Source organism: Thunnus albacares, chromosome 4 (genome assembly GCF_914725855.1).
Source record: "Thunnus albacares chromosome 4, fThuAlb1.1, whole genome shotgun sequence".
Lineage (NCBI taxonomy): Eukaryota > Metazoa > Chordata > Actinopteri > Scombriformes > Scombridae > Thunnus > Thunnus albacares.
The window spans coordinates 28,253,117-28,280,078 of NC_058109.1; the positions used below are offsets into that span (position 1 = coordinate 28,253,117).

The following is a 26,962-nucleotide window of genomic DNA, read 5'->3' on the forward strand; positions in this document are numbered from 1 at the left end:
AAGCAGCTGGATATAGAGGCGAGCCGTGACCTGCAAAATTATTCATCACAGTCACTTTTTTTAAAGAAAAGGACATACAGACGAGCTGGTTTTTTTCAGGCGTTTAAGTCACGAGCGACTTGTGCATGCGCGGTTTGAACGTCTGGAACAGAATAGAGTTTGTTAGCTTAGCGTTAGCTTAATACAACTGAGAGTTAGCTAGCTTTGCAGCTCTGTAGATAACGCTAGTGATAGCAGCATCTCAGCCGCTGCTTTCTCACTATGGACCTTGGTTTTTGGTTAAAAAAATACCTCTGACCGGTTGACCTGCACTGTACAATTGATTTAAAATAGGGTTCAACAGAGGTTTTGCCTGTTTGAGTGGCTACATGCTTGTTTAGCTGGTGTGTCTGTTAGTAATGGTAGCTCGCAAATTATGAGACTCCAGGTCGAGACAAGAAATGTTTTCTTTGCCACACGGACCTTTTAAACCAGCTATTGATTATTAATGTTGAAGCTCGGTCAAAGTCTGCATACGAGTTAGTTGGAGCGACGTGGTGCTTCATTGCAACTTCCAGTAACTCATTTGAGCGATAGCTTTAACGTGACTTCTCTAATGATAAAAACAGCCATGGTTTTATGGGTGTCTGAAGCAGGAGAATGAGTGTGAGCCTGCCAGGGAGAGGATGCCACCATCTTTCACAGAAGACTACACTGCATAACATATCGATTAGCTGACCAGCATCTGCTGGGGAGGACTGGGAAGCCCAGAGCCTGTTTATGCGAGAAGCAACTGCCCTCGGCTTTATCAGTAAGTCTTGTCCAGCTCTTCTGTCTCATGGCTGTGAGTGGGGTCAACATGCTGTCCCAGCTCGGAGACGTGGCACTGGCAGGTCCCGGAGGAGCAGGGCTGCCTGCTGTGTCCTTCACCAACACGTCGGTGTCCTCCAGCCCGACTCCAGGTACTGATAACCGGGGGTGCGAGAATGGCGCCTTGATGGATTCATTTGGGATTTTCCTGCAAGGACTTCTCGCCGTGGTGGCTTTCAGTACGCTGATGTGTGAGTATGACCAGAAGTCTGCTGTGTTTCAGATATCTGACACCAGCTGCTGATGTAACCAGGCAATTATCCAATAGCATCACTCTGTTAATCAAATGTGATATTGATCACAGCTTGAAGGCTCCCAGCAGATTCTGTAACAAACATAGACGAACAATAGTAAGATAGAAAACCTTTTTATTTCACTTTTTTCACTTTTTTTCTGTAAAACTAAACGCAAGAGGTTCCAGTTCATCTCAACACTGAACCAGATGACTTTCCTATTGCAGTTACTAGATGTGGTTGTAATAAAAGTAATAAAATACACTCTCATTTTAACACACTGCACAACACACTAAGTTTGACCTTTCCTGCAACATAATATCTGTTCCGTAACAGGTTAAAACTCAACTATGTAAATAAATCATATGAACTGCTATGGTTCTCACAAAGGTATTTCATTTTGCAAAATCATGAAGTGAAGGCAGCATCCAATGGGGAAGAGCAGGGGAAAAGGAGTTACCTGCTTTGATTATACGTAATTTGGAGGTTCAGACCACAATACTTTTTTCACAGCGGAGGTTTTGACTGGTCATAGCAGGCAATGCAGAGGTGGAACTTATAACATTAGTTTGTAAATTCTGGCAAGTAAACATTAATAATGGTATGGCTCTGGAACTGCAATTGCAGCCATCATCAATGTTGTTAATTACACCTGAGCTTTTCCTGCTATGACATGTCAAAATATCAGCTGTGAGGAGGGTAGATTGTGATAAGAACAAACTGCTATTGTTCACAGACATTAAACTGATTTGCAGACAAAAACAGTTCAAATGTAGATTAAATAAGCTACCTCAAGAGACAGACACTCAACAAACACTGCAGCTTGTTCACAGTAAAATCCATAATCACTTCTCTTTACCAAGTCTTTTGTAGGCAATATGTGGCCGTACAGTGCAGTTAGGCGGCTCAACTTAGCTTTAGATAGACAGGGAAACATTGGTAGAGGAAGAAGAAACACAGACTCGGGAGTAAGCCATGGTTCCATTCAGTCAGTGTTTGGCACACCATTGACAGCTGTGTGACCTAATGAGTACTCCCTCAGTTTTGTCTGTCCCAGCAGAGCGCAGCCTCACAGGCAGCAGCAAGGAATGTTCAGCACTTTAGAGCTCTTTTGCTCGAGGCAGCCCTCTGAGCAGAAGAAGGAGTGGGCCCGGGCCCAGGCCTCCGCCTGCGTCCACATCACACATCACACCCAGCTGCATGCAGGGTGTGTTATGTCTGAAGTCACACTTGTGCTCAGAGCAGAAAATGAGGTCACAGCTCACAGTGTAACATGAAAACACAAAAAGCCTTTAGTAAATGTTTGGGCAGCGCCACAGCATTTAGTTTAACTTTGAGAAGTGATAATGTTTGATGGAGAAGGTTAAATGTGCAGCTTAGGTATCACTGCATGTTACAGTAAATCAGTGATGCTATAACACAATGAGGCTCCCCTGTATTCATACAGCCCTGTGTCATAAGAGTTAAAAGAAGAGGGTAGTGGGGGGTGTCATGGAAAACAAGCCACTATTGTGAAGAACAGCAAGAGCTTTATTTGTGTTGGACATTTCATTGTGTTCAGTGATGAGCCGTCTTGCATAAAACCCCTCAGACTTCTTTACACACAGGGATTAATTAAAGTGAGGACTTCTTTAAGGCCTATAACGTAGACACCCCAGAGTCCAAATTGCATTGACACATTATACAGTAGCTGCAGTGTTTGTTACACACATTGGCTTACTGTAGACTTCCTCCGTGAACAGTTTTTATTTATTTTCAGTTTGATTCTGGATAAACAGCTTAATATATATTAATATATATATTATCACTATATCACTGCTTTCTAAACTTTGTGTCGGACTAAATTTTTGACTTTTATTACCAAACACTGAGAAATTCAGAGCCTGATCCACCTCTCCTCGTATGCCCATGTTGAAAGAAACATTTTCCTGTTTGCAGTGAGATGAAAGTAAGGGTATCAGATTAATCATTTCACAGCTGCTGCACGTTATATTAAGATATTGAGGTTTTTGTCTGGTCTACTAGTTCTGCTTCCTCTGTGACCAACACCACATTGCCCTCGCACGCTCCTACTTCTGCATCCATAAGCCATGCACACAGAAATTTTGTCTGTATTGTGCAGCCTATCTCACTTTAAGTCAAGTGTTATTATATGAAGTATTGGTATTAAGTTTCATGTAAGCTAGATGAGGAACTTTTTGATGTCTCACTGGTGAGCCCATTTCTGTGATGATTTAACTTCTCAAAAAGCAGACAACAACCCTCATTTTAGAATGAGGGTTAACTGATCAAGTAGACTAAATGACTATAAAACCTATTAAATTCTCATCGGACCTTTGACAGTGCACAGGAGGGTTGTAATTTGGCTAAATGAAAACCAGAGAGATTCTGTTTGAGTGATTCTGTGTACCTCTGTGTTTTTATGTGTGATCCGTAGTAAAATCCCTCTATCTTTGTGGCACACTCTTTCCTCCACAGTGAAGCGCTTCAGAGAGCCCAAACATGAGAGGAGACCCTGGAGAATCTGGTAAGGCAGCTGAGCCAGCTGAAATTATTTTCTTTGCAAAGGCATCGAATGAATCCTGCTGGACTGCTTCAGAAACATATCACTTGTCTTGTCTCTCTGCAGGTTCCTGGACACCTCAAAACAGGCAATTGGGATGCTCTTTATCCACTTTGCGAATGTCTACCTGTCAGACCTCACAGAGGAGGATCCCTGCTCACTGTGAGTCAACCTGCCTACGACTTGTTCTAAGAGCTCCCCGATTCTGCATGTTACATTTACATTGCCATGAAATTGTTTTAGCTTCAGGATCGTTAAAACTTGTAGATATTAAGCGTTGAATCCTAACTATTAGGCTGTCTGGGAAGAAAGCTTTTCCTCTTTGACGAGTGTTCACATGCCACTTCCACTTATAAACTACATACACTTTACTATCTCTCCTAGATACCTCATTAACTTCCTGTTGGATGCATCACTGGGCATGTTGCTGATCTATGCTGGGGTGAGAGCTGTCAGTGCTATTGTCGAGTGGAGGCAGTGGGACTCTCTTCGTTTTGGAGAATACGGTGAGGATCATGTGTGAATAGTGAAGTGGGAGCTTCAGCTCATTCCTATAATGCCTGTAATGCCCAAAGGAGGGCAGTAGCTGCCCTTAGTATTGTAATGGTGCAATGTCATTATTTACAGGGCCACTGCTCTCTTGTGTCCCCTTCACAGTTTGTTTATCACTGAAGCAGTGAAATCTAATGATGGTCTGTGCTCCACAATTGAATACCTAAGCAGATTTTTTGACAGTGATCTGCTGTGTCTCTCTTTCCCTGCTTTTGTGTGTAGGAGAGCCAGTGCAGTGCACAGCGTGGTTGGGCCAGTGTATCCTCTACATCCTCATCATGATGTTTGAGAAAGTCCTTATCATGCTGGTCCTCCTCATCCCCCAGTGGAAGAAGGTCAGTAATCATTTGGAAAGAAAGCCAGTGAAATTAGCGCCCATTAATGTCACATTGAAACATTTCAAGTCAAGACAAATTCTCAATATCTAAAAAGGCAGCAGCACTCAGGTCAAAAACAGAGCTATTATTAACCTGCTTGTTGAGCCTGTCAGATATATAATTACATATAGGTTAAACACTACAATTTTCACAAAGCAGCCCAGCCTCTCATTCACCGTGCCGCCCTGTCAGCTTTCATCACTTGTTTTCATTTCTGCACTTGAAAGTACTAACAAAGGTAGATTCCTGAAACATTGGTTGAATATGTCAAACCCATCCCAGAGTTGAGCTAACACACTTCTGTTTTGGTGCTTGATGTCATACAGTACACTGGTTTTATTCAAGCTTATACACATGCTCATTTAAGTCTATGATAGGTGCTGCTATACAGCAGACATAAAGAGGTGTTACCTGATCAGGAATGGAACCCAGGCTGCAGCGGTGAGAGTGCTGAATCCTAACCACTAGACCACCAGGGCTAACTGTTAGGCTTACAAGTTATGCTCTCTGGATTACACTGTGCTGCAGTACTTGTTACTTTCATGTCAAGTTTTGTCTGTATTTGGATCCTGCAGGAATAGTAAATTAATTTCTACACACACATGAATGATGAGGCGGTACTTTATTGTGTTTAGATCGACAACACTAAATCAAAAACACAGGGCTACATAGTTTCGCTACACTGTTAGTTAACATAGTGTGGAGCTCCAGTTAAAAAATCAAACCATCTCTGTGATATTAGAAAGCTGATATAGTACAAAATTATCCAGCAAACCCACTAATCATTCTTCATGAGATTTCTCACAGAAATCTGGATTCTTGTGTGCAAGTCAAAATGTATCCATTAAAGTCTACTCTTGAAGTCCAGAACAGTCCTTAAAGTCCTACTGAAAGAGACCAAATAAAATATTCCTTGACCGGTAGTTGAACCCAGGCTGAATCCTAGCCACTAGACCACTGGGGGATGACTGTTCACAAAGCATCTTGTGTGGAATCTCTGTAGCACTGTGCTGTAGTTACTTTAGTGTAAATGCAGTAGTTTTGTGCATATTGGGATGCTGCACAAATGGTTAATTCATTTTTTGCACACATGATTAATGAAATGGTGGGCCTTTTATATGTTTTGATATACAACCCTAAATGAAAAACAGACCTTGCAGGGCTTGTCTAGAATATTGGTTAACATGGTATTGGAGCTCAGTTTTAAATCAAGCCTAGACCAGAAAGTCAGGATCAAGCACAAAATTATTTAGCAAACCTACAAGTTTCTCTGATTTCTTACATTAAAATGGATTCTCATATGCAAATAAAAATGTATCCTATATAGTCTAAGCTCCAACACAGTTTACTGTCTAGGGAAAGAGACAAAACAAGGTGTTCCCTGACCGGGAATCGAACCCGGGCCGCGGCGGTGAGAGCGCCGAATCCTAACCACTAGACCACCAGGGAGCTGTGTGTGTACTGAAAAGGCGTGTTGTGTCGAATCACAGGCTTGTGACAGAGAGGACATCAAAGATTGACAGTTGAAGACAGACAGTTGAAGTACCGCATACACATTCAATACTAAAAGAACTATGATTGTGATATGACAGTCGTATTTTTTGTATTCTAAGTTCTTTACAGCAACATAGGATTAGAGAAATGTTTACCATTTGAGGTAGGAACAAGTAACAAGGAAACGCAAAGGGTTCCAAGCCCAGATGTATCTATCCTATTGTGTTTACAGATCATCAAACTGATGAAATTATAGCTTTTATCATACAGTTTTAATGGCTAGTTTGGCTTGACGTGCTATTAAAAAATGATGTAACAATCAGTGTGCTCCAGTACGTCCTGTTTTTAAGTGTATATTGGGGTATTCATTTTTTTGCGTTTACATGGAGACTTTTTTTTCTTCCTCCACTAATCAATAAGAGCTCAGTGAGATTCAAAATGCCTTTGGTAAAACACCTCAGTCAGAATAAACCAGCTCATTCTGAAGTTTTGTTCAATTTAAAAAATTGAAAATGTAAACTTTCACAATCCCCTCAACAAATGAGTTCAGAAGATGATGTTTGGTAGCTTCTGGCAGACTCCACGTTGTGGAGGGCTATCCTTCCATTTAAATAGATCTGTACTGGTTTTGCTCCTACCAATCTTTGAACTTTCTAATTAAAGGAAAGGTGTGTTGTCTGTGTTGCTCTGTAGGCTCATGTCTGTGCTTGTGTGTGTCATATGTGTTTGTGTGTGTCGCAGCTGGCTCTCCTCAACCCTATAGAGAATCCTGACCTGGAACTGGCCATCGTCATGCTCATCGTTCCGTTCTTCATCAACGTAAGTCTGCTGTTCCTGTGTTCCAGCTCTTGCTACATGATACAGTTTTATATAAACGTATCTAAATGTCTTTGACTCTTTGTTAGTGAGATTCCATTATGATTTCCCTGTTTGTCTATATCTGTGCCATTGTCCTATATGTGTGCATGAATGTAAAGAAATCCGTCCTGTTTTGGTGAATAATGTGAAAATTATTGCTGTTAATATCCCATGGAGGAAAAATCTCTCACTGAAGTTCTTTCTGTATTTTCCTCAGGCCCTCATGTTCTGGGTGGTAGATAATTTCCTAATGAAAAAGCACAGGACAAAAGCAAAGCTGGAGGAGAGAGAGGAGGACTCGAGGGGGAATAGCAAGGTGCGCTACAGACGAGCTCTGTCTCATGATGACTCAGAGTCAGAGGTAAGTCTCACTGGAATGATACAGCTGTTGGACACACAGGGTAAGAAAAGAAGGAGAAGAAATATTTACTCAATGTCAGCCTTTATTAAAAAAAAATACATATAAAGCCAAAGTTGACCTGTAATCAACACAAGAGTTGACAAGACCATTCTCAGTGAATGGTTATTCTGTGTTACAAAAGCTGCACACAGTCTCTTCAGTCTTCCTTATTTACCCCCAAAATCCTTCCTCTGAGCTTCTGAAACTGTGGGTTGTCTCAGTATTACATAGTCATTAAACTGTCAACTGTTCCTGGTCTCCAGTACTGATTGGAACCCTCACGCTGAGTAGGAACTCGTCCTAGAGCTAGGTCATTGCTCCCAGTTACTTTATATGCCTGTAAAGTAGATGAGCCCAACGCAGAGCTGTTCTCCACACAGTGCCACACAGTACAGTCGCCCACAAATCACATGAAGTCATGACACAGTCTGCCCTGAGCAGCGGGACATTTTCTACTGTGGGCAACTGTGATGTAGGCACAGAGCAAGTGATTGTCCATATGTCAGGACCCCACAGTTGAAGGTGTAGTTTACCTTGGCCCTGTTACACCTGGTATTAACATGCGTGTTATTGGGTGATCCAATCACAAGTGGACAGCAGACGCATTGAGGATGGATTGAGATCTGATCACTCAGACCACATTTGGAGGTGGTCTGGGCCACATGTGGCCACATTCATTTAGCAATGTAAACGCAATGCGCCCTGAGCCACATTGAAGGACCGCCTACTCAACTGACGTCCTCTATTTTCCGGCATACAAGGCACAGGCCTCTCTGTCCAAAGCTGTTCAACTGGTTTGATAAAAGGATAAACAAATTATTTGTTTTTCATGTGAATTAAAAACGTAACCCACCTCTGTTTTTTGCTGTTTTTCCCGTTCCCCTAACCGGTTTCCCTCTTCAAATCAACAATTAGAATAGATATTAAACCATTAATTTTTCGCTTGTCTGTCTAAAAAAAAAATTCAGAAGCTAAACGTTGCTGGATAGTTTCCTTTGTCCTGCCAAGTTGATAACTACAGTTTTCAGGTTTGCTGCAATGCTCGACATAATGAACTCAGGATTTATCAGGAGGACGACTGCTTTGGATGTGTGGAAGAACACAGAACATTAATTAACATTAGATCCTGAGCGATGCTGTCGGTATGTCAGAGATTTAAATAATCAATGAAGTTATGATGCTGTGTCTTGTGCGTAAATGCGCACAGTGTTTCTGAATGGAGAGCTGAGGGGGGATCGCTGCATATAACTCTCTCTCTCTCTCTCCCTCTCTCTCTCGCTCGCTCTCTCTCTCTCTCTTTGTTGAACACAGCTTTGGACAGAGCGGACCCCTGGTCCAGTTAATAACGAGCAAATTTGGTCTTTGAAAACAGAAATGATGTCTGTGTTTATCTGCAAAGCGGGGAAGTGAGATCAGATCACAAGTGGTCAGTCAGGATGCATGTGGAGACGCATGTCCACTTGTGATCGGATCATCCGAGACACATGTTAATACCAGGTGTTTTCAGGGCCCTTGATGACCCCTACAAGGTTATACAGACAGCACCTGTTTCCTGCACTTATTCATCTAACTAGTGCACTTTAACTGCTTCTTTTCTTAGAATACCTTGTTTGCAGTATGTAAAACTTATCTGCGAACATAAAAATCCTGAAACATATCCATATCTTTATGCAGATCAGTTTATATCAAGCAAAAAGTTAACAGTCATTCGCTAACCTTGGTGATTAAGGCTGTCATTTTGCTGCTTCTCACTAGGATTTCTTTTTTTACTGTCAGAAATGACTGGATTTCCTGCTGCTTTTCTTAAAAATTGTGATGAAATGTTGCTTGTGTTCATTTGTGACAAATTGTGTTGATTTTTGAAAATAGTGATGTTCGGGTGGGGAAACTTGTTTCAAAGGACTCACTTTTATTGTAACACCATTTTGTATGTAAAACCACTTGTGACATGCCATCATCACAGGCTTTGGTCACTGTTGCTTTGTGGCGCTGTAGTTCCTGTTATACTGTGCTGTTGTTTTTTTTACTTGAATGCAGTAGATTTGTCCTTATTGGGATCCTGTCGAACCCCTATGAGAAAACTGATTCTGTGTCGTACATGTTCGTCCTCAAATGGGCTTCACTATTGGTTTACCCAATGAGCCCTCAGGTAAATGACACACTCTTAGAGGGCTACGCACATATTCATAGAACTGGAGTTACATCCAGGTAACTACTATTTTTTTCTTCACACGTAATTTTTATATGTTATGATCAGAAAAACATATCTTGCTGGTTTGGCCTGCAGTATTATTGCAGTGGAGTTTTATATCAGAATTTAAATTGTGAGATTAGAAAGCCAGAATTAGGGACGAAATGATTCCAAAAACCCACTGAAAGAGACAGGCCTTGACTTCTCACAGCAATCTGTTTTCTTGTATACATGCAGCCATTGAAGTCTGAGGCTTCTAAAGAGTTTGCAATCTGATCATGGACATAAAGAGGTGTTCCCTGACCGGGAATCGAACCCGGGCCGCGGCGGTGAGAGCGCCGAATCCTAACCACTAGACCACCAGGGACATCTGGCTGCTGTAGTCAAGTCAAGTCAAAATTTATTATTGCTCAGTATCACAAAGTATGCCTCAAAGGGCTGTACATATAATAAAATAGTAATGAGCAGCTTTAGCAAAATATATAAAAACGTATAAAAGTGAGATAACCTGCATATAAAACATTATAAACAAAATATTTGAAAGTATATTTTAAAAAAAGGTAAAATACAACAATACATATTATGCACATATGACTCTTGAACATTCGTACCTTGATACAGATTAAAATGCATACAAAAATGTGTAACATACAGTACATATAAGTAACCATGTGCACATAGACTAAATATAAGCTGGATAATCATAGTTTTTGTACTTAGGGCAGACTAAGTGAGGGTAAAGACCGATGTTAAAAGATGTTTTACTTTTGAATGCGTCAACTGAGCTAGCCTCTCGAATTTGGATAGGATGACGATTCCAAAGAAGAGGGGCTTGGTCACCTACTGATATTTTAGTTATTTTTGGAATAGTCAGGAGACTGTCATTTTGTGATCATTGAGCCTTATCAGGTATATGAGGAGGGAATAGGGATGGTAAGTAGGATGGTGCAAGTCCATGTAATCTTGAAGTCAGATCTAGCACGTACAGGGAGCCAATGTAATGAAATAAGAACAGGGATAATATGATCAAATTTTCTAGTCTTGGTTAATATCAAGGCAGCAGTATTTTGTACAAGTTGTAATTTGCCAATAGCTGATTTAGGTTAGCCAGAGAAAAGGGTGTTACAATAGTCAATAGTCAGATGAGACAAATGCATGAACAAGAGTTTCAGCGGCAGCCATGGAAAGAATGGGTCGAATCTTTGCAATATTTCGCAAATGAAAATGTAGTCCTTGTAATATTGTTGATACGTTCTTCAAAAGAGAGATTAGGATCAAATAGGACACCGTGATCTCTAGTACAAGGGCTTTGTGAGATTGTGGAACCAGCTTAATTCAAAGTGAGATCACTGAATTTGTTTCTAATCTGCTTTGGACCAAGAACTAGCATTTCAGTTTTCTCAGCATTTAAAGGAGAAAGTTAGATGACATCGATTGTTTGTTTGATTTCTAATTTTTTCAGCTTCACCAGCTGATGACAGGTGTCAGGCTAAATGGAGATGGAAAGCTGAGTATTATCTGCATAGAAATGGGAACCTAGTCTGTAATGACTGTTTAATGTACGCAGGGGCAATATGCAAATAGAGAAAAGGATAGGACCAAGCACAGATCCCTGTGGCACACCATAACAGCCTGTTCATGTAGTCTGATGAACAGTTTTTGTGTAAAACAAAGTGAGATCTAAACCAGTAGAGAGCAGTGGCAGTGAGACCAGTATAACTTTCTAGGTGATCTAATAGAATGTGGTGATCAATTGTGTTAAATGCTGCACTGAGGTCTAGGAGCACCAGTATTGAAACTGAGCCAGAGTCTAAAACAAGTAGTAAATCACCACTTTTGTTGGAGCAGTTTCTCTGCTGTGGAATTTTCTGAAGGCGAATTGATGATGTTCATACAGATTATTGGATGAGATGCGATCTATGAATTGCTGAGCCACTGCTTTTTCAAGGAGTTTTGAAAAGTGGCAGAGTTGTGATTGGTTTGTAGTTGCTGATCAAATCAGGGTCCAGGTTATGCTTCTTTAGGAGTGGCCTTATAACCCCTGTTTTAAAAGATGCAGGCACAGTTCCACTAATAAGAGAGCTGTTTATTATCTGTAGTAATAGTGGGCTGAGAGTTGGAAAAAGGTCCTTAATAAAGTTAGAAGGAATAAGATCAAGTAAACAAGTAGTGGGCTTGGAGGAAAATACCAGTCTCTAGAGTGTTTATAGGGAGATTATCTCAAAGTGGGTAGGTTTCTAAGAAGAAGGGTGTTAAGATGTATTTGCTCTGTCCTTGGTCGGAATTGAGGGGGAGTAAGATATTCTTTTTCTGATTTCATCAACTTTTGTGGTGAAGAATTCTATGAAGTCAGTTTCAGTAAGGGAGGTGCTACATGTGATTTACAAGTGAGTTTAGTGACAGTGTCAAAAAGAAACGTTGGGTTATTTTAATTATTTTGTATCAGGTCAGGAAAATTAGCCATTCTGGTAGTATGGAGAGCACGTTTATATTCAAGCAAGCTATTCAACCAAGCAAGCTGAAAAGTTTCTTGCTTGGTTGTTCTCTTTGTTTAAGAGACCAAGTGTCTCGGTCGTACCAGGGGGACGGTCGTAGTCTAGTTTTCCTAGCAGACGGGGGTGACTGAATTAAACATGTTCAGCAATGTGTGATTGAAATCATCAGTGAACTTGTTAAGGCAACAGGGCTGATCTATGGTTGTTATAGCGGACTCTAGTTGTTCTCTAAGTTTATGAATGGTAGTTGAGTCAATACAATGGGTAGTATAGGTTTCAGAATGGCTACTACAATGCCTAGACAGTGTAGCTTTAAAAGTAAAGAAGCAGTGATCTGAAAGGACAGGTAAATGTGGGGCGATAGCTGGATCTGAGACAAAGAGACCATGTATGAATGCATGTTCTCTGGAATCTCCAGGTTGTCTAGGACACTGGTTCAAGGAGCACATACTGTCTCTAGTAGTGGTATTGGTCTAGAAGAACACTACTTGTGTCATTATAGGACTATGAATGAGATATCACAGTGGTTTTAATAAATGAACCCAACAGTACATCATGGTCATCACTGAGAAGTCCAATACAGCAATTACAAAGCTCTTGAAGAAATACTTCCCATTTGAGGTGAACAAAAAGGTGGAAGGACATCATCACACTTAATAAATTACACCTTTTAACATGCTTATGGTCCTCAACAGCTAATGTGTCTCCATCATAGTCAAAAGAAAATGTTTTGACTGTCTTTATTAGTCTTCTTTTTACTCTGATAAGGACATAAGAGCTGTTGAAACATTAGACTTATTGCATAGTAAAGGCTGTAACTTAATCAGTGTGCTTCATTTGGGGTAAATGAAGTGGTTTAAAGCTATTACAACACCCTCATGGCTAACACTGCTTTACATGACCTTTATTTGCAGAATAGGTGCATGTGCAGAGCTATACATAAGCGCCAGCTGCCAGCTAAACAGCCAACTACTCATTTAAATTCAGCCAGCTACTTTGATTAACAAGTTGCAATTCGCTATGTGTGTACATTTACATCCACTAGCCTCTACCTCTAAACAATGCATGATAGAGAAACATGCCTCCTATCCAGCTGTTTCAGTCCTGCCCCCACATGCTCTATATGAATGTGTGTGTGTGTGTGTGTATGTGAGAGAGGTTGTGTCCTGCTGAGTAGAGAGTGGAGAGTCGTCCTCAGTATTTGACAAATATTAGCAAAATAACTGATGACAAAGCACATTAAGAATTCCATTGATTGCACAGACAAGGGTCACCCTTATTAGACAGGCTACTTCAGAAAACACCAGTGGCAGCAACTTGACAATAGTCAAGAAAAAAAAGTCCAAAAAGTCAGCTGACAGCTCTGCATTTTCCATATACACTACCCAGACGTTTATAGGCTTAATGAATGAACAAATGGATTAATTATCTTAATTTTTTTTGCACTTTTTACAGCAGAGCCATCTATAAGACACACTGCAAACACACATTAAACAGGCAATGTTGTCAAAGTAACAGGCCTGTGTCATATGAGGAAAATGTAGGCTGTGCCTCCGCCACACACAAAGGATGATAGTGAAGATGAAAATAAAGACAAAGATGACTAGAAGTTGAGTTGATTCAGCAGATTCACATGATTTGAGTGAAGTGATTCACATGTTTGTTATTTTAGAGTTATTTTTGGCGTTGGTTTATTTTATAAATAATTTAATTTAAAAACCAATACATAGGCTAAATAAAACATGGGATTAAAAAAATGTTCCCCTTTAAAATAACCTTGTTTGTTTTTGTTGAATGAGAGTGCATTCATGTTTCTAGTAGAACCACCACATTAACCACAATTGTGACATGTCTTGATAAACTTTACAGTGAAAGTGTCAATAGATAAATAAAATAATAAATAAGGTCTAATGGTTCTTAATTACAAAAGTTATGATCCGTCAGGAATAGGTGTGGTTTTAAATATTCATAGCTATTTACAGACTTTGTGGGCTAAAACTTAGAAGAGGCCTAATTCTCCTTTACAATAATTCACTACATATTTACAATCAGGTAGGCAAACTCAATAAAATATGCAATAATTAAGATCAGTGTATATGATGGAATAGTGGCATTGCAATGTGCCAGAAGCCACCAAATTTAGGCTTTTATGGCCAAACTTTTTCTCTTGGAGGCATGCCTCCAGACTCCCCTAGCTGGCTACTTTTTTCACTGGCTGGCTACTCCATATCCTTGTGGAAAGCCCTGCACGTGTATGACATTTGGTAGTTTCTGGCAGATTCATGTTGGATTCTCTGGAGGGTAGGGATGCTGATTCTCACTTTTTTCACAGATTGAGTTGTCATGTAGTACACACAATTTCAGATTGAAGGTACAGCACCACTGGTACCAATAAAATCTTAATGCTTAGTCTTTTGGCATAATTTTTTCCTCATACATGATTGGTTTCAAGGTAGTCCTTTTTATATGTCATGATCAAAAATGACATTTTGCAGGTTTGGTCTGCGGTGGTATCATTGCAGTGGAGCTAACTTTGTGAGTCCAGAAAGGCAGTGTTAAGCCTACATGTATACAGGCAATCTTCTTGTGTACATGGTTATATGCAGCCTTGATTAATAAACTATTACAGTGTTTGCAATTATCTAGACACATAAAGAGTTGTTCCCTGACCGGGAATCGAACCCGGGCCGCGGCGGTGAGAGCGCCGAATCCTAACCACTAGACCACCAGGGAGCTGTACACACTACTTTGTAACAACCACCATACCGTCGGAGCACCACCACCAGCTATGAGTGTGTTATCATAATTATTGTAATAAAGTTGAGATTCAAGGCTTTATAGCACACTGACAGAACACTCAAAATAAAACAACAGTAGCTCCGTCTGTGTTTAACTAACATACAGAATAGTTACACTGTTCTTTATTTCACTGAAGGAAATGTATTGCAGATTAGAAGTTCTTACTCCAATCTGAGAATTAAAAGATAGATTCCTTGATTCCTTAGTCACCCAGGCAGCTGGCTTCAGCCAGATATTTTCTCATATCAGTTCAAGCTTATTTATGCGTGGGGTAAGAAATGGAAACTTTAATGAAAATCATAGCTCAGGCTGCCAACTCTCACAACAGTCTACAGCTTAGATTTGACTTTGTTCAAGTGAAAGGTGTATGCAAGGAGGAAGTGTGGAGATTAAATAGTTAGTTGTGGTTTATTTCCTGCATTGGGATTTGCTGAAAATGTGACCTAAATAGCTTAAAAGTCCCTTTTAGCAAAGGTTAAATCCAGAGGAAAAATTCAAAATTTGATATCCTAACTTTTTTACTTTGCTGTTGTTTCTCATTAATTTAGTGAAAAGCTCTTTTTTAATATGTTGATAATAGTAATTTGTAAAGCCTCTCTCAAAAGACTAAAATATATGAAATACAATGTAACTATAGGGAGTAAATGATTTAATAACAAAAAGTCAGACAGTCTTCAAGGGGGGGATAATATAATAGAGAAATACTTAGGGGGTTAAAATCATAGGCAACAATATAAAAAGAGTCAGTTATCACCTACTTGTGAGAGTCTGCAGCAGCTGGTAATAAAAAGTCTCTTCATTTGTTACAGGTGATGTTGATTTATAACTCAAACATGCTTCATTTCTTTTAACTGCTGCTGAACTGGCTGTTAAACATGGGATATTGTTTCTCCTGTGGTTGGATAATGAGGAAGAGGTGAGAAGTATAGGTCAAAAAGAAGTCAAGAGGAAGCAATCAGGTATGCAGTTTGTTTTTTAGCCGCTGTTCTGTGTTTTCTGAGTGAAGTTCAGCACAGCGGGCCAGTGGCGCAATGGATAACACATCTGTCAATGGATAAGAAGATTCTAGGCTAGACTCCCAGCTGGCTCGTTAGCATATTTTGACATATTTGTGTCCATCCATTGACCTATTCACATCAACTGATGCAGATTTGACCTGCAACAGTGTCGGTCTGAAATGGGTATAGCAGACACAAGCTAAGCACTGCCCATGACCACATTTGTTCTAAATTGTTTTACTTGGAAGAGAATAGAGTTGTCAAATGATTGCCACAGTCAAAACCAGATATAGCCTTTGATCCTGTTCCTGCAGTCTGTCCTTAAATAATGGATTTTACATCTCCTATTTTGGTCAAATTTAACTTTAAACTCAAACATGATTGAAGTGAATTTGTGTCTGAGGTTGTGGAAACAAAGGTAGAATGATTGTCTGTCCCAAAAGGTAACAAAAGCACAGTATAAAGTGGCCCTGAAGTCATATTCATCCTAATTCATGAAAGTCTCATTAAATTCAATTTCAGACTGAGGGAAGTGGAAACCCACACACAATTTTAATTCTGATAAATCAAACGATATCTAAGTGTTGTTTTGTCTTTATTTTTAAAATCAGGTCTGTCTGCAAAATGATTTGAGCAACACTGTTCTGTCTGTTAGACAAACAAGTTGTATTTCTTGTCAGCGGGCCACATGTTAGTAAGTTTTGAGGTCACAAAATGATATGTAAAGCTGCTTTTCATGCATTAAACATCTGAATAGTCAAAGCAGTGCACACAAAAGCCAGCTTCGTGGTTAGTTTCACGTCCTGCTTGTGTGCTGCAGCTGGCTGCAGGGTGCTGAGCAGTGGGGGATGGGCAAGGCTTAGCTACCACAGATGTATTGGTTTCAGCAGGGGAAGGCATTCACAGCGGGCCAGTGGCGCAATGGATAACGCGTCTGACTACGGATCAGAAGATTCTAGGTTCGACTCCTGGCTGGCTCGTGTACTTTTCTACTTTTCATCAGGGAATTATTGTCATGTATTTTCATATGAAATGCAGCATTAGCTGATGTTGTTTATTAAAATCAAAAATCACTCTGACTACCAAGAATGTGTCTTGGTCAGAGGAAACAGTCTTACAGGCAAGTTATTCCCAGAATCACCTCATACAAAGACACAATGCAAGACATACTATTCTTTTGCTGTATGCACTTGCATTTGAGTATGGAATATCACTAAATTATTACTAAGAAGAGTTAAAGGGAACATTTGCACATTTAGAGGTCTATATTTATATTCTGGGCTCTACTTGAATATCTTTGCATGATTTACAGTCAAAAAAAACACATATTTGGCCCTTTACACAACAGCTCAGTTCAGCCTCTGTCTGAAACAGGCTGTTTTAGCTCCTGTCGCTATAAGGCCTCCGTCCCAATGAGCCTAATTGGTTAGCCCCTGGAAGCTGCATCTCGGCCAACTTCCAGTGGCCTCATGAACAAGTAGTAGTAATAGGATTTCACTTCTTTTACTCATTCTTTACTCAAGATGTCAACCTCTCAAATACATCCATACATGTTCAAACCAAAATCCTATCTGAAACATGAGAGTGGAAAGCATAAGCAACACATGTAAAAACCTTAGCAACAACCTTAGCAACCAATGCTACGGAATGGACAGCCGATAAGTGACAATCATTGAAGTGAATCATTGTATATAAATATGGACGTCATGACAGCTCTCCAAAAGTGAAGCCAAAACATCTTGATCGCCCCCTGGTGGCTGGCTGCAGTATAGATCATAAGCCCCGCCCCCTCCATGTTAGTGGATGGGACAAGAGCCAAACTAAAAAAACAAAGTACACATCAAATACAATTTTTCCCAACGATAGTTTGTCATTTTATGTAGTTCTCATCATACTGATGTTTGTCCAAATGCTCATTTTTTCTGTTAAGTATGTTTTTAATTTGTTATTTCATAATATTAAAAAGGGGTGTGATGTCATGATTGACAGTTTGTGACAGCCGCTCTCAAACCTCCATCAAGCGGCAGGGCGGCTGAGGAGGCATGTCCCGCGGGCCATCATTCCACCACCCGACTCTACTGCGCAGAGTCTGGCTCCAAATGACGTCACACAAACAAGATGGCACCTCCCTGAAAGGAGATATTTTGGTTTCACTTTTGCATAGCGGTAGGAAGTGGAGACACGTTGTCCATATTTATATACAGTCAGTGGTGACAATCATAAACAATCGCAAACAAAGTGTTCAGAGCAGGTTTAAGCCTGGGCTTTTGACTTGCAGGCAGCATTGCTATCTACTTAAACCTCAAGTTTTACATGTGTTTAAAATAGATATTTGAGATCATAGCCGTATATAAATAACAGAAAATCACAAAAAGCACAATAGGTCCCCTTTAAACTGTCTGAAGTCAAAAAAAAATGAAGGCATTTACTCGGTACCAAATATTTTTACTAACCAATCATACAATTGCAAAGGCGGGGCAGTTGTTTGTGTGGGCAACTTCAGTATGCCCTTATAAAATATAACCTGAACCTGCCTCCCACTCAGCTATTTATAAGTTTCTCTATTTCCCTTTTTGTTTGTTTGTTTTTTTTAGATCCTTTTCTCAGCAGACGATGAAATGGATGAGTCAGATGAGGACGATGTACGGCGGCTCACTGGTCTGAAGACGGTGAAGAAGAAGAAACTTCGCATGGGGATCCCTGTTTGACCTGTGTGCCTAGCTAGCTGCTACGATTGAATTTCCTCTGGTTGGCGTTCACCTCACAGGCCCACATACATCCCCTCTTTAGGAGTTGACATGATCTTTTCAAACGTAGGATTCCCTTCGATCACAGAATATACTGTAATTGAATTCCCTTTACCGTTGACTCCTGGAGGACTCTGCAGACACTAAACTGTGTCTAACCTGGGATTTAATTTAACTCACTGGGAGATGTTTTTTGCTAGTTAACCAGGTACTTAAGATCACAGTTGCATTACAACATGGCACTCCTTGGTGAGTGTTATGTTTAAAGACACTCTGGGAAAAAGAATTCCCACCATGTATGAACATTATATTGTTAAATCCTTTATGTAAGTATAATAGGAAAAAGGTAACACTGGTTTATTACTGTTTGGATCTCAGTGGCGGTGTGTACGGTATTGTGATGCAGTGGTCCAGGATCAGGTTGTTTGGACAAATCTAAATGGCCACAAAAGAACCAAACCATCATGCAAACCTTTCATGGAGTTGGTTACATTTGTTACTTTAACATGTCCTCTAAAGTGATTGTATTCCTGATGTAGATTCCATGTAAACTTTGTCCTTTGTTTTCGCATATAGACGTACCACCACGGCCTGTGATGTGTGTTTGCGTGTATGTGTGCGAGGGTGTGTACAGTTGGACACACCTCAAATTTAGAGGAGCATTACGTCAGAGTGTTTGAATCACTGTATTGATGCGACTCTTAAAAGTTTCCAGCACAGTTACACACTTTACTACTGTATATCTTGTATGTAATGTTACTCATGTCAGAGGTAGCACATTAACGCTTGCAGCAACCTTCCATTTTTATCTTCTGACAGGGTCCGCTCACTTGTTAAATCTGTAGGGCTGCAAGTACCACCACTGCAACATCCTTCGAATATCAGCTCAGCCGGTGTTGTCCGCCTATATGCACAAGACTGCAGTCTCTCCATTTGTCTGTGACGGTTTTGCTGATGTGCTCTAACTATGTTCTTTTTTTTTTTTGTCTCTGAATGTCTCTTGTCTCATTTCAAGTTGTTGGGATTTTTTTATACAAGTTTTGAGTGTTATTTTCGGGCCAAAAAAGGTGACTATGCTTGCTCCAAAAGTGTTCTTTATTCCTTCTCTCCAAGATATGGGAACCATTTCTTGCACAATTTCCCATTTATCACAGCTTTTATCTTTCCTTTTGTGTTTGTGTGATTTTTTTTTTTTTGTTACAATAATGTGCCTGAGTGAAATTACCAGCAGGTGTTTCGTTTGTTGTTTGTTTGAATTTTTTTGTTTGTAGCAGGCTCTGATGTTAAGAATGTGACATGCATAGACCTCTAAACTGTTACGTGACTGTGGACCAGACAGTCAGGAGAAAGAGTGTGTGTGTGTGTGTGTGTGTGTGTGTGTGTGTGTGTGTGTGTGTGTGTGTGTGTGTGTGTGTGTGTGTGTGTGTATGTATGTATGTATGTATGCACAGTATACACAGTATACCTGTATGTACTGGTGTATGATGGATGTGTGTGTGCAAGTGTGCATAGCTGATGTGACTGCTGGTCCTCTTTAAAGTAAATGGAGAGTGACATAAACTGTTACTGTGATGAGTTCGGTGCTGGTAATGATTTCATTATGACGTTTTTGGCATGTGTGCTAGAAATAAATTTAAAGGAGGAAAGAACAGCATCATGCAGCAGTTACTGTAACTCTCAGTTCAAGCAGGACAAAGAGGGCTTTTAGTATTTTGAAAAGTGAAACGATTAGATGAGTAAAAAGGCAAGTGATGGTGGTAAATTATCATTATAAACTACTTTCTAATAAATGATGTGATACACTACTTTGAGCACCTGGTCCATTTCTATTGTATTGATGTGTATAACAGAAAAAGATGTTCCCTGACCGGGAATCGAACCCGGGCCGCGGCGGTGAGAGCGCCGAATCCTAACCACTAGACCACCAGGGAAAGTGACAAGGAGGGGATCTGTGTCAGCACATAAAGAAAAATAGTAATATCCTCGATTGGATAATTTGTAAGAAGGATAATGTGAGTAAAAAAAAAAAAAAGGCCTGCATCGCTCATTTCTTACCGCTACAGGTGATGTTTTGAAACGGGTTCAGACCTAGACCAGACTTAGAAAGAGGTGCTGAGCCGGTCGAGCTACAGTCATGATTGTGTGCCCAGAAATAGATCCGACTTAACCTATAGCTTCTTGTAAATAACACACGGGCACACATTTAGCTACAGGAGTCATCCCTCAGAAGCTCCGAAGAATACATTACATCTCGACTCGTCATCTTCAGCTAACAACACACTTTCACTCTCCCTGTGGTCACAATATCAACTGCATGAGACAAGCGCATCATTTGTTGTTGTGTGTTGCTTTTTCAGTCATCCACAGTAACTCTAAGTATCCTAATTACAAAAGCCACCAGTGCTAAGTACACTGTAATATATGAAGTTGTTTGTAGAAGAGATTTCAAGACATAGATAGGATCATGTGTCATTTTAAAACAGTGAGTCACTTTGTCCATCATCATAGAGTTAACACTTCAATTTCAAGTTTTCTGACTGCTCAGTATTTCCTTTACTGTTTTTTTTATCATTATCATTCTTGTGATGACATACCTTTACAGGGATTTAGGAGATTTCAGTGTTGGAGCATTTTCATTGTGCCATTTGCAGATATACAATACGAAATTGTTGAAGGATTCACGAGTAAAGGACACTTTAATCTCAACATCTACACTTTAGACCTTCCTAGGCTAAAATGATGTGCATAAATGATACATATATATTTGTGTTTGTGAAGCACCTGATTATTTCTGTTGGAGTAAAGGTGTCATTGACTTCAACCAATGATGGAAGATCTATTAGGGGGTTTTCTCATCATGTGTCCAGATTTGACCCAAAGCCAGCTTGTTGCCTATTATTCATGTTGACTCACACAAGACAGTTGGGCAGCTTCTTGGGTCAGCCCTTATTTTGTTGGTTCATGTGTTAAGTGTCTATAAATGTTTTTTTACAAGACTCAAAAAGACATTCCCTCAGGCTTAAATCAAGTTTTAACAATTGGCAAACAGACTCACCCACTGGAGTGTGGCAGGTGGACTCAGACTCAATTTCCCTTTTTGACACGAGCAAGTGCCACATCCCATCCCAACATTTAATCTCTGCCAGGGGAGAGGAGGGAGCTGACCACTTGTGTTGTGTCCTGAATTATCAGCTGTTGGCCATGTAAGCCTATCGTAAAAGACTGGAGACCCATTCCAGCTGTACTATCCCTCACGTCACGCCTAATTATACACACTGACAACAGGCAGAGTAGTACAGAGGGTAGGGGGCCTGACTGACTCATTGGGTCTGGACCAGGACTATATATAATGATAGGCTTGCTGGAAGACAAACACACACCAGAATAACAACCAGAAACACTTTCACATTGGAGAGGGTGTCTGTGGAATCAACACACCAGTTTAAATCACCATGTCACAGGTAAGTTACATCAGGTCAAATGTTTTCATGATCACATACAGAAATTAAACATAATGCCTCAGGTTTGACTACAGAAATCAACATTACCACCCTTTGTTTTCCTTTCCTTTAATCCTAACATAACCACTTTTCCCTTCTTTCTTTAAGCCGGGTGAGGTGAAGAAAAAGAAGCGTCCACCAATGAAGGAGGAGGACTTGAAAGGAGCCCGCAGTAAACTGGGACTGAAGGGCGAGGTCAAGAGTAAGACCTATGAGGTCATGGTGGAGTGTGGTGAGTAAAAGCTTTTTACTGATGTTGTTTCTTCTGACACTCAAACACCAGACAAATGACGTAACATGTCAGATGTTTAATGTTCACATCTATAAAGACATTTTGTACGTTTAAATATAAAGCATTTTTTGTTTCATTCCTGCTTGACCTGTAGACTTTAGATTTGCCTAAATGTAATTTAACTATTCAACATAACTTAAATAGGAAAGGCGTCAGAGTAATGTGATATGGTGGATATGTCACTGAATGCTATGTGGGAAGGCTGAGGCATAGCTAGTCTGTGTATGATATCAGAATCAGTGCTGCTAATTATGTCCTTTCAACATTATCCTTTCTTATACCACAAAAATATAAACAAGAAAAGTAGTTCCCTGACCGGGAATCGAACCCGGGCCGCGGCGGTGAGAGCGCCGAATCCTAACCACTAGACCACCAGGGAAAGACTCGCCACTTATACTGACAATCAAAACTAAACATGAGCATTATAGGGAAGTTGTTCAGGTTAGCTGGCTACAAGCGAATTAACTTGAAACAAAATGATAAACGACCATTGCAGTCTGTCGAACTGAGCTGAGCTATTCTTACTGCTACGTTATCAGTCAAGAGCCTTTTTTCCATGGAGAGAGCTCTGGAGCTATGAATTTAATGTGTTTATGTAACTACGTACATTTACTCAAGAAGGTTGAATAACGTACTACCGTACGTTACTGAATTACATTTTTGAGGCAGGTCCCCCACCTCTACTTGACGTGAGTAGCCATACTTCCACTCTATGCTAGTGCTTATTTCACAGCATTCACTTTGACTGACAAGCAGGCTACAAGTTACAACTAAATTTCTATTATTATATTTTATTATACTAAATTCATATTTTATATACAACACATATAACCATGTTATCATTTATGACACATTGATAGTATGCCTAAAGTATAATTTAACCATTTTTTTGTCAGTGTTGGTTCTGGTTTGGCGAGGGAGATTGCAAAGACTGGTAGCAGAGATAATGTGGAAAGTAAAGAATATTCTGTAAAAGATTAGATGACTTCATCTCAAAACATAATGTACTGTATGATCAGCAATATGGATTTAGAACTAATAGGACAACTTTGTTTGCACTTACAGAATTTGTAGAAGATTACTGAAGGTTACCTGCGGGGTCCCCCAGGGCTCTGTGTTTGGACCATTGTTGTTTATTTTTACATAAATTATATGTGTGGAGTGTCCAAAACATTGACAACTATTCTATTTGCAGATGATACAAATTTACTTTGTTATGGGGACAACTGGGAACAACTTTTGGATACAGTGGAAAAGGAATTGAAAAAGCTCAAGAGTTGGTTCGATGCAAATAAACTAACACTGAATTTAAGTAAAAATGAAATATATAATCTTTGGTAATTGTTCAAATAACTCAGATAAGAAACTAATGATAAATGATGTAGAAATCAAAAAAGTGACTCAATTTCTTAGAGTGATAACAGGTAATAAATTATGTTGGAAGCCACATACAAATTATATTAAAGTTATAATATAAAAATCAATTACAATACTATATAAAGCCAAAGATCCTCTGAATCAAGCTTTGTTAAACACCTTTTACTGTGCCTTTATACTCCTATATATAACTTGCTGGAAGTTGTTTGAATGTTATGTTTTTGCTTGATTTGATAGAGATGGACATCATGGACACTGGTGGTGGATAGTTGAGTTTTCATATTAATCATTAAATTTATTGGTGGTGCACTTGCATAACTCCCACCCACTGTTTGACAACAGAAACAGCATGACATCAGGTGGCTTTTAAGCCCTTTCCACTCTACCCACCCATACAAGGACTTTTTGGGCATGTTGCCTCACAGATCTTGAGTCTATATTTGTATTTGGTGACTAATTTTCTGTAGCTCAATGGGGCTCACAAAACAGCTTTTTGAATACTAATTGAGAGAATATGATTTATAAAATATCGGCAAGTGCTGAATCCTAAACCCCTGACGAGCACACAGATAAAGTTAAACAGAAACAATTTTGCAGATATGCTGTATTTGCTCTCACATACTTCCCTCAAAGACAGCCAGCTGGAAGCTTTATGACTTATTGAAAATCAGTCACCTGGTTAAACCATCTGTTTTTCTGATGCTAATTATCTGCTTCTCTTTTCAGAACGTATGGGCAAAGTGGCACCATCTGTGTTCAGTGGTGTGAGGACGGGGACAGAGACGTGCCTGGAGAAGCCTTCTGCCAAAGCTCCTGGAGCCAGTGTGTTCAGCAAGTAGACACACACTGCAGCTTAAACCAATAGCACTGAAAAAACACACACTGTAGTCTTTAAGTTTGTGAGTCAGTGGTGTTGCTGCATAATATGGATTGCAAAGATTTGCAAAGGGGTTGTTTTTGTGCATGTAGTCTGTGTTTACATTGCTACATATATAAACAGTTATTGCAGTTTGCACAGTGCATCAGCCTTGAAAGATGGCTTAGGTTTGGATAGAGGTGTGTTGTAAATGTATTGTGATATTTATTTAGCAGTATTGACAAAGATTGTGCAAACATTTGTTTAATTGTCCATTTATTTACATGACCAATGTTCCCGAATAAAATATTTTCCCCTGTTCTGTAACCTAATGTTTTTTATTTCCTGGTAGTAAACTATAAAACAAGGGTAATTTCTATGGAGTGTATTTGAGGCTTGAAATGAACACTTGTCTACTTTGCAAATGGAGATAAACAGTAATTGTGGCAGGTAACCTATTCAAATAAACCTCACCCAATCACAGCACAATCATTATTACCAGCACAAAGTGCTATGCTATTTGTGCAAGGACATTAGAGAGTAACAGCAACTGTTTTTTGTGTTCATATACACATACTGTAGCATGCAGATGGGTTGAGTGAAGCAGAATATAAGTCTGAGGGATGTGATGTTTAGTAACTGTTTTCTTAGACGTGACGGGAAGTTTGAATCTTCATGTGCATTGGTATGTACTGTATATACACAGTCAGTACCTCTAAATGATTCAAACATTCAAGTTTTCCAGGTTTTCAAGTCTTGTGCCTAAGAAAGTGTTGTTAATTTGAATTGTGAACATGAATTATGAAGTGCCTTATTTTACAGAGTTCTATTAGTTGAATATTAATTGTGTGCGTTTAAATTAATAAATCAATATATTTTTAAAAAAAATAGAAAAGTCCATTAACATTTAGCATTAAAACAGTAGCACTAATGAGAAATAAACTGATATTAAGGCTGTATTACCAACCAGACAAAACGAGCAACTGCCCCGAGGCCCCAGACTCTCAGGGGCCTAAAGACTCTGTGTTGGAATTAGTTTGTGCCAATAAAGTTAATTTCAAATTCATTTAGTGGTGTTGTATGCACCACTAAATCACAATGTAAACAAAAATAACAGTGGCTTTGAGTTAAAGTCTAATGTTAAGGCCTCTGTTGTTTCAGTATATATTGTGCCTACATGGTGTATTTTGCCAAATAAAATTAAACCAAGTTACCACAAACAAATTCTCATCAACAACCAATACATACACAATACCAAGGAAGTGTGAGAAATGCACACCCTATTTACATTTCATTTTAAAATGAGTCTTGGGCGATTGGATCACAAGTGGACAGCACTAAATACAAGTGTAAACGACCACCAAGAAGCATTGTTAGCCGATCACTCAAATCACTTGCAGAGGTGGTCTGGGACGTATTTGACCACATATCTTTTGTAGTGTAAACGCTTATGTGTATTGATGCGTCCAAGGATGTAATAGGAAAATACTTTATCAATGCAGGACATGGTGGTTGTTTTGGTGACAGTGCCCAAACACCAAATGACTTCGTCCTGCCAGTCTCAACAGTCCAAATAGTCCGTAGATATATTATTCTTGAAACATTTTTGTTTTCTTAGATAGCCCATGCGAAACAAATTTGGTGCTTGTCTGGCGACAGACTGATGTAATAACTGTGCATGGGGCCCTTGGACCTTCTAGAGGAAGTGATGTAAGCAGTAACGAAAAGTGGTTGGCTGGACACCTTAGACAGACACAGGTGTGAACGGCACTGTGTCTCGGCTGTCCACTTGTGTTCAGATCACTGAAACGCATTTTAAAACCAAGTGTAAACAGCCTCACGGAGTCAGCTGGGGCCGACAGGACATTTTTGCTTCTTGACTACTTGCATTAATTTGGCCCTGGCAGATGATGATTAAAGTATTAACATTAAAATGAAAAAAACAAGCAACCTGATTAACAACAGAACTCCAATAGCCTACCTCTCTGTGATGACATGAGCACTGACAATAGTACGTGAATGTATCACTAAGACTCCACACTGTAGACCCATGGGTACATTATCAAGTTAAAAAAATACACAGTTACAAAATGGTTGGTTCATTTTTGCCAAATACAGTGTCACATTAAAAAAACAAAGATGTTTGTTAAAGTATGTAGCATTTTTAAGAATACTTTAACTTAAAAAACCTACAAGAGAGTCTCTGTGATTTTCTTGCTGTACTCCACTGTTTGCTCTCCAGCAAATGAGAGATTTCATAAACACACATGTTAAGTGAAGCAGCACTGGCTGTTTAGTGAGAGGGTCCAGCAAAGAAGGAGGAAAGCACTTGAATGAAGCAAGTTTATCTGATGTTGATGAATAAATGAATGAATGAATAA

At 39.6% G+C, this 26,962-nt stretch overlaps 1 protein-coding gene and 6 non-coding genes across 8 annotated transcripts; 2 read left to right on the top strand and 5 right to left on the bottom strand.

Annotated features, from left to right (window-relative positions):
• LOC122980481 (store-operated calcium entry regulator STIMATE-like) lies at window positions 1–26,507 on the top strand. 2 transcript variants are annotated; one of them, XM_044348532.1, is made up of 10 exons: window positions 1–1,040; window positions 3,561–3,609; window positions 3,712–3,807; window positions 4,030–4,151; window positions 4,420–4,532; window positions 6,810–6,887; window positions 7,144–7,287; window positions 18,404–18,511; window positions 22,165–22,288; window positions 24,452–26,507. In XM_044348532.1, the coding sequence occupies exons 1-10, from the start codon at window positions 818–820 to the stop codon at window positions 24,562–24,564; spliced, it is 1,170 nt and encodes a 389-aa protein (XP_044204467.1). In that variant the 5' UTR covers window positions 1–817; the 3' UTR covers window positions 24,565–26,507. The 2 variants fall into 2 exon arrangements, with proteins under 2 accessions (XP_044204467.1, XP_044204466.1); XM_044348531.1 differs by lacking the exons at window positions 1–1,040; window positions 3,561–3,609; window positions 3,712–3,807; ... (3 more) ...; window positions 7,144–7,287; window positions 18,404–18,511 and adding an exon at window positions 21,910–22,017.
• trnae-cuc lies at window positions 5,952–6,023 on the bottom strand. Its single transcript has one exon. It is a non-coding gene; the product is annotated as a tRNA-Glu (tRNA).
• On the bottom strand, window positions 9,813–9,884 carry trnae-cuc. Its single transcript has one exon. It is a non-coding gene; the product is annotated as a tRNA-Glu (tRNA).
• Window positions 14,674–14,745, bottom strand: trnae-cuc. Its single transcript has one exon. It is a non-coding gene; the product is annotated as a tRNA-Glu (tRNA).
• trnar-acg lies at window positions 16,717–16,789 on the top strand. The gene has a single exon. It is a non-coding gene; the product is annotated as a tRNA-Arg (tRNA).
• trnae-cuc lies at window positions 20,416–20,487 on the bottom strand. The gene has a single exon. It is a non-coding gene; the product is annotated as a tRNA-Glu (tRNA).
• On the bottom strand, window positions 22,656–22,727 carry trnae-cuc. Its single transcript has one exon. It is a non-coding gene; the product is annotated as a tRNA-Glu (tRNA).
• Window positions 26,508–26,962: the final 455 nt, after the last annotated feature.

What these genes read in the sequence shown, in the direction of transcription:
- LOC122980481 (XM_044348532.1), top strand. Translation starts at nt 818, where the DNA reads ATGGCTGTGAGTGGGGTCAACATGCTGTCCCAGCTCGGAGACGTGGCA. An exon ending in TCATCCCCCAGTGGAAGAAG is followed by an intron (nt 4,533 to 6,809) that starts GTCAGTAATCAT and finishes TGTGTGTCGCAG; the next exon opens with CTGGCTCTCCTCAACCCTAT. An exon ending in TCGTTCCGTTCTTCATCAAC is followed by an intron (nt 6,888 to 7,143) that starts GTAAGTCTGCTG and finishes TATTTTCCTCAG; the next exon opens with GCCCTCATGTTCTGGGTGGT.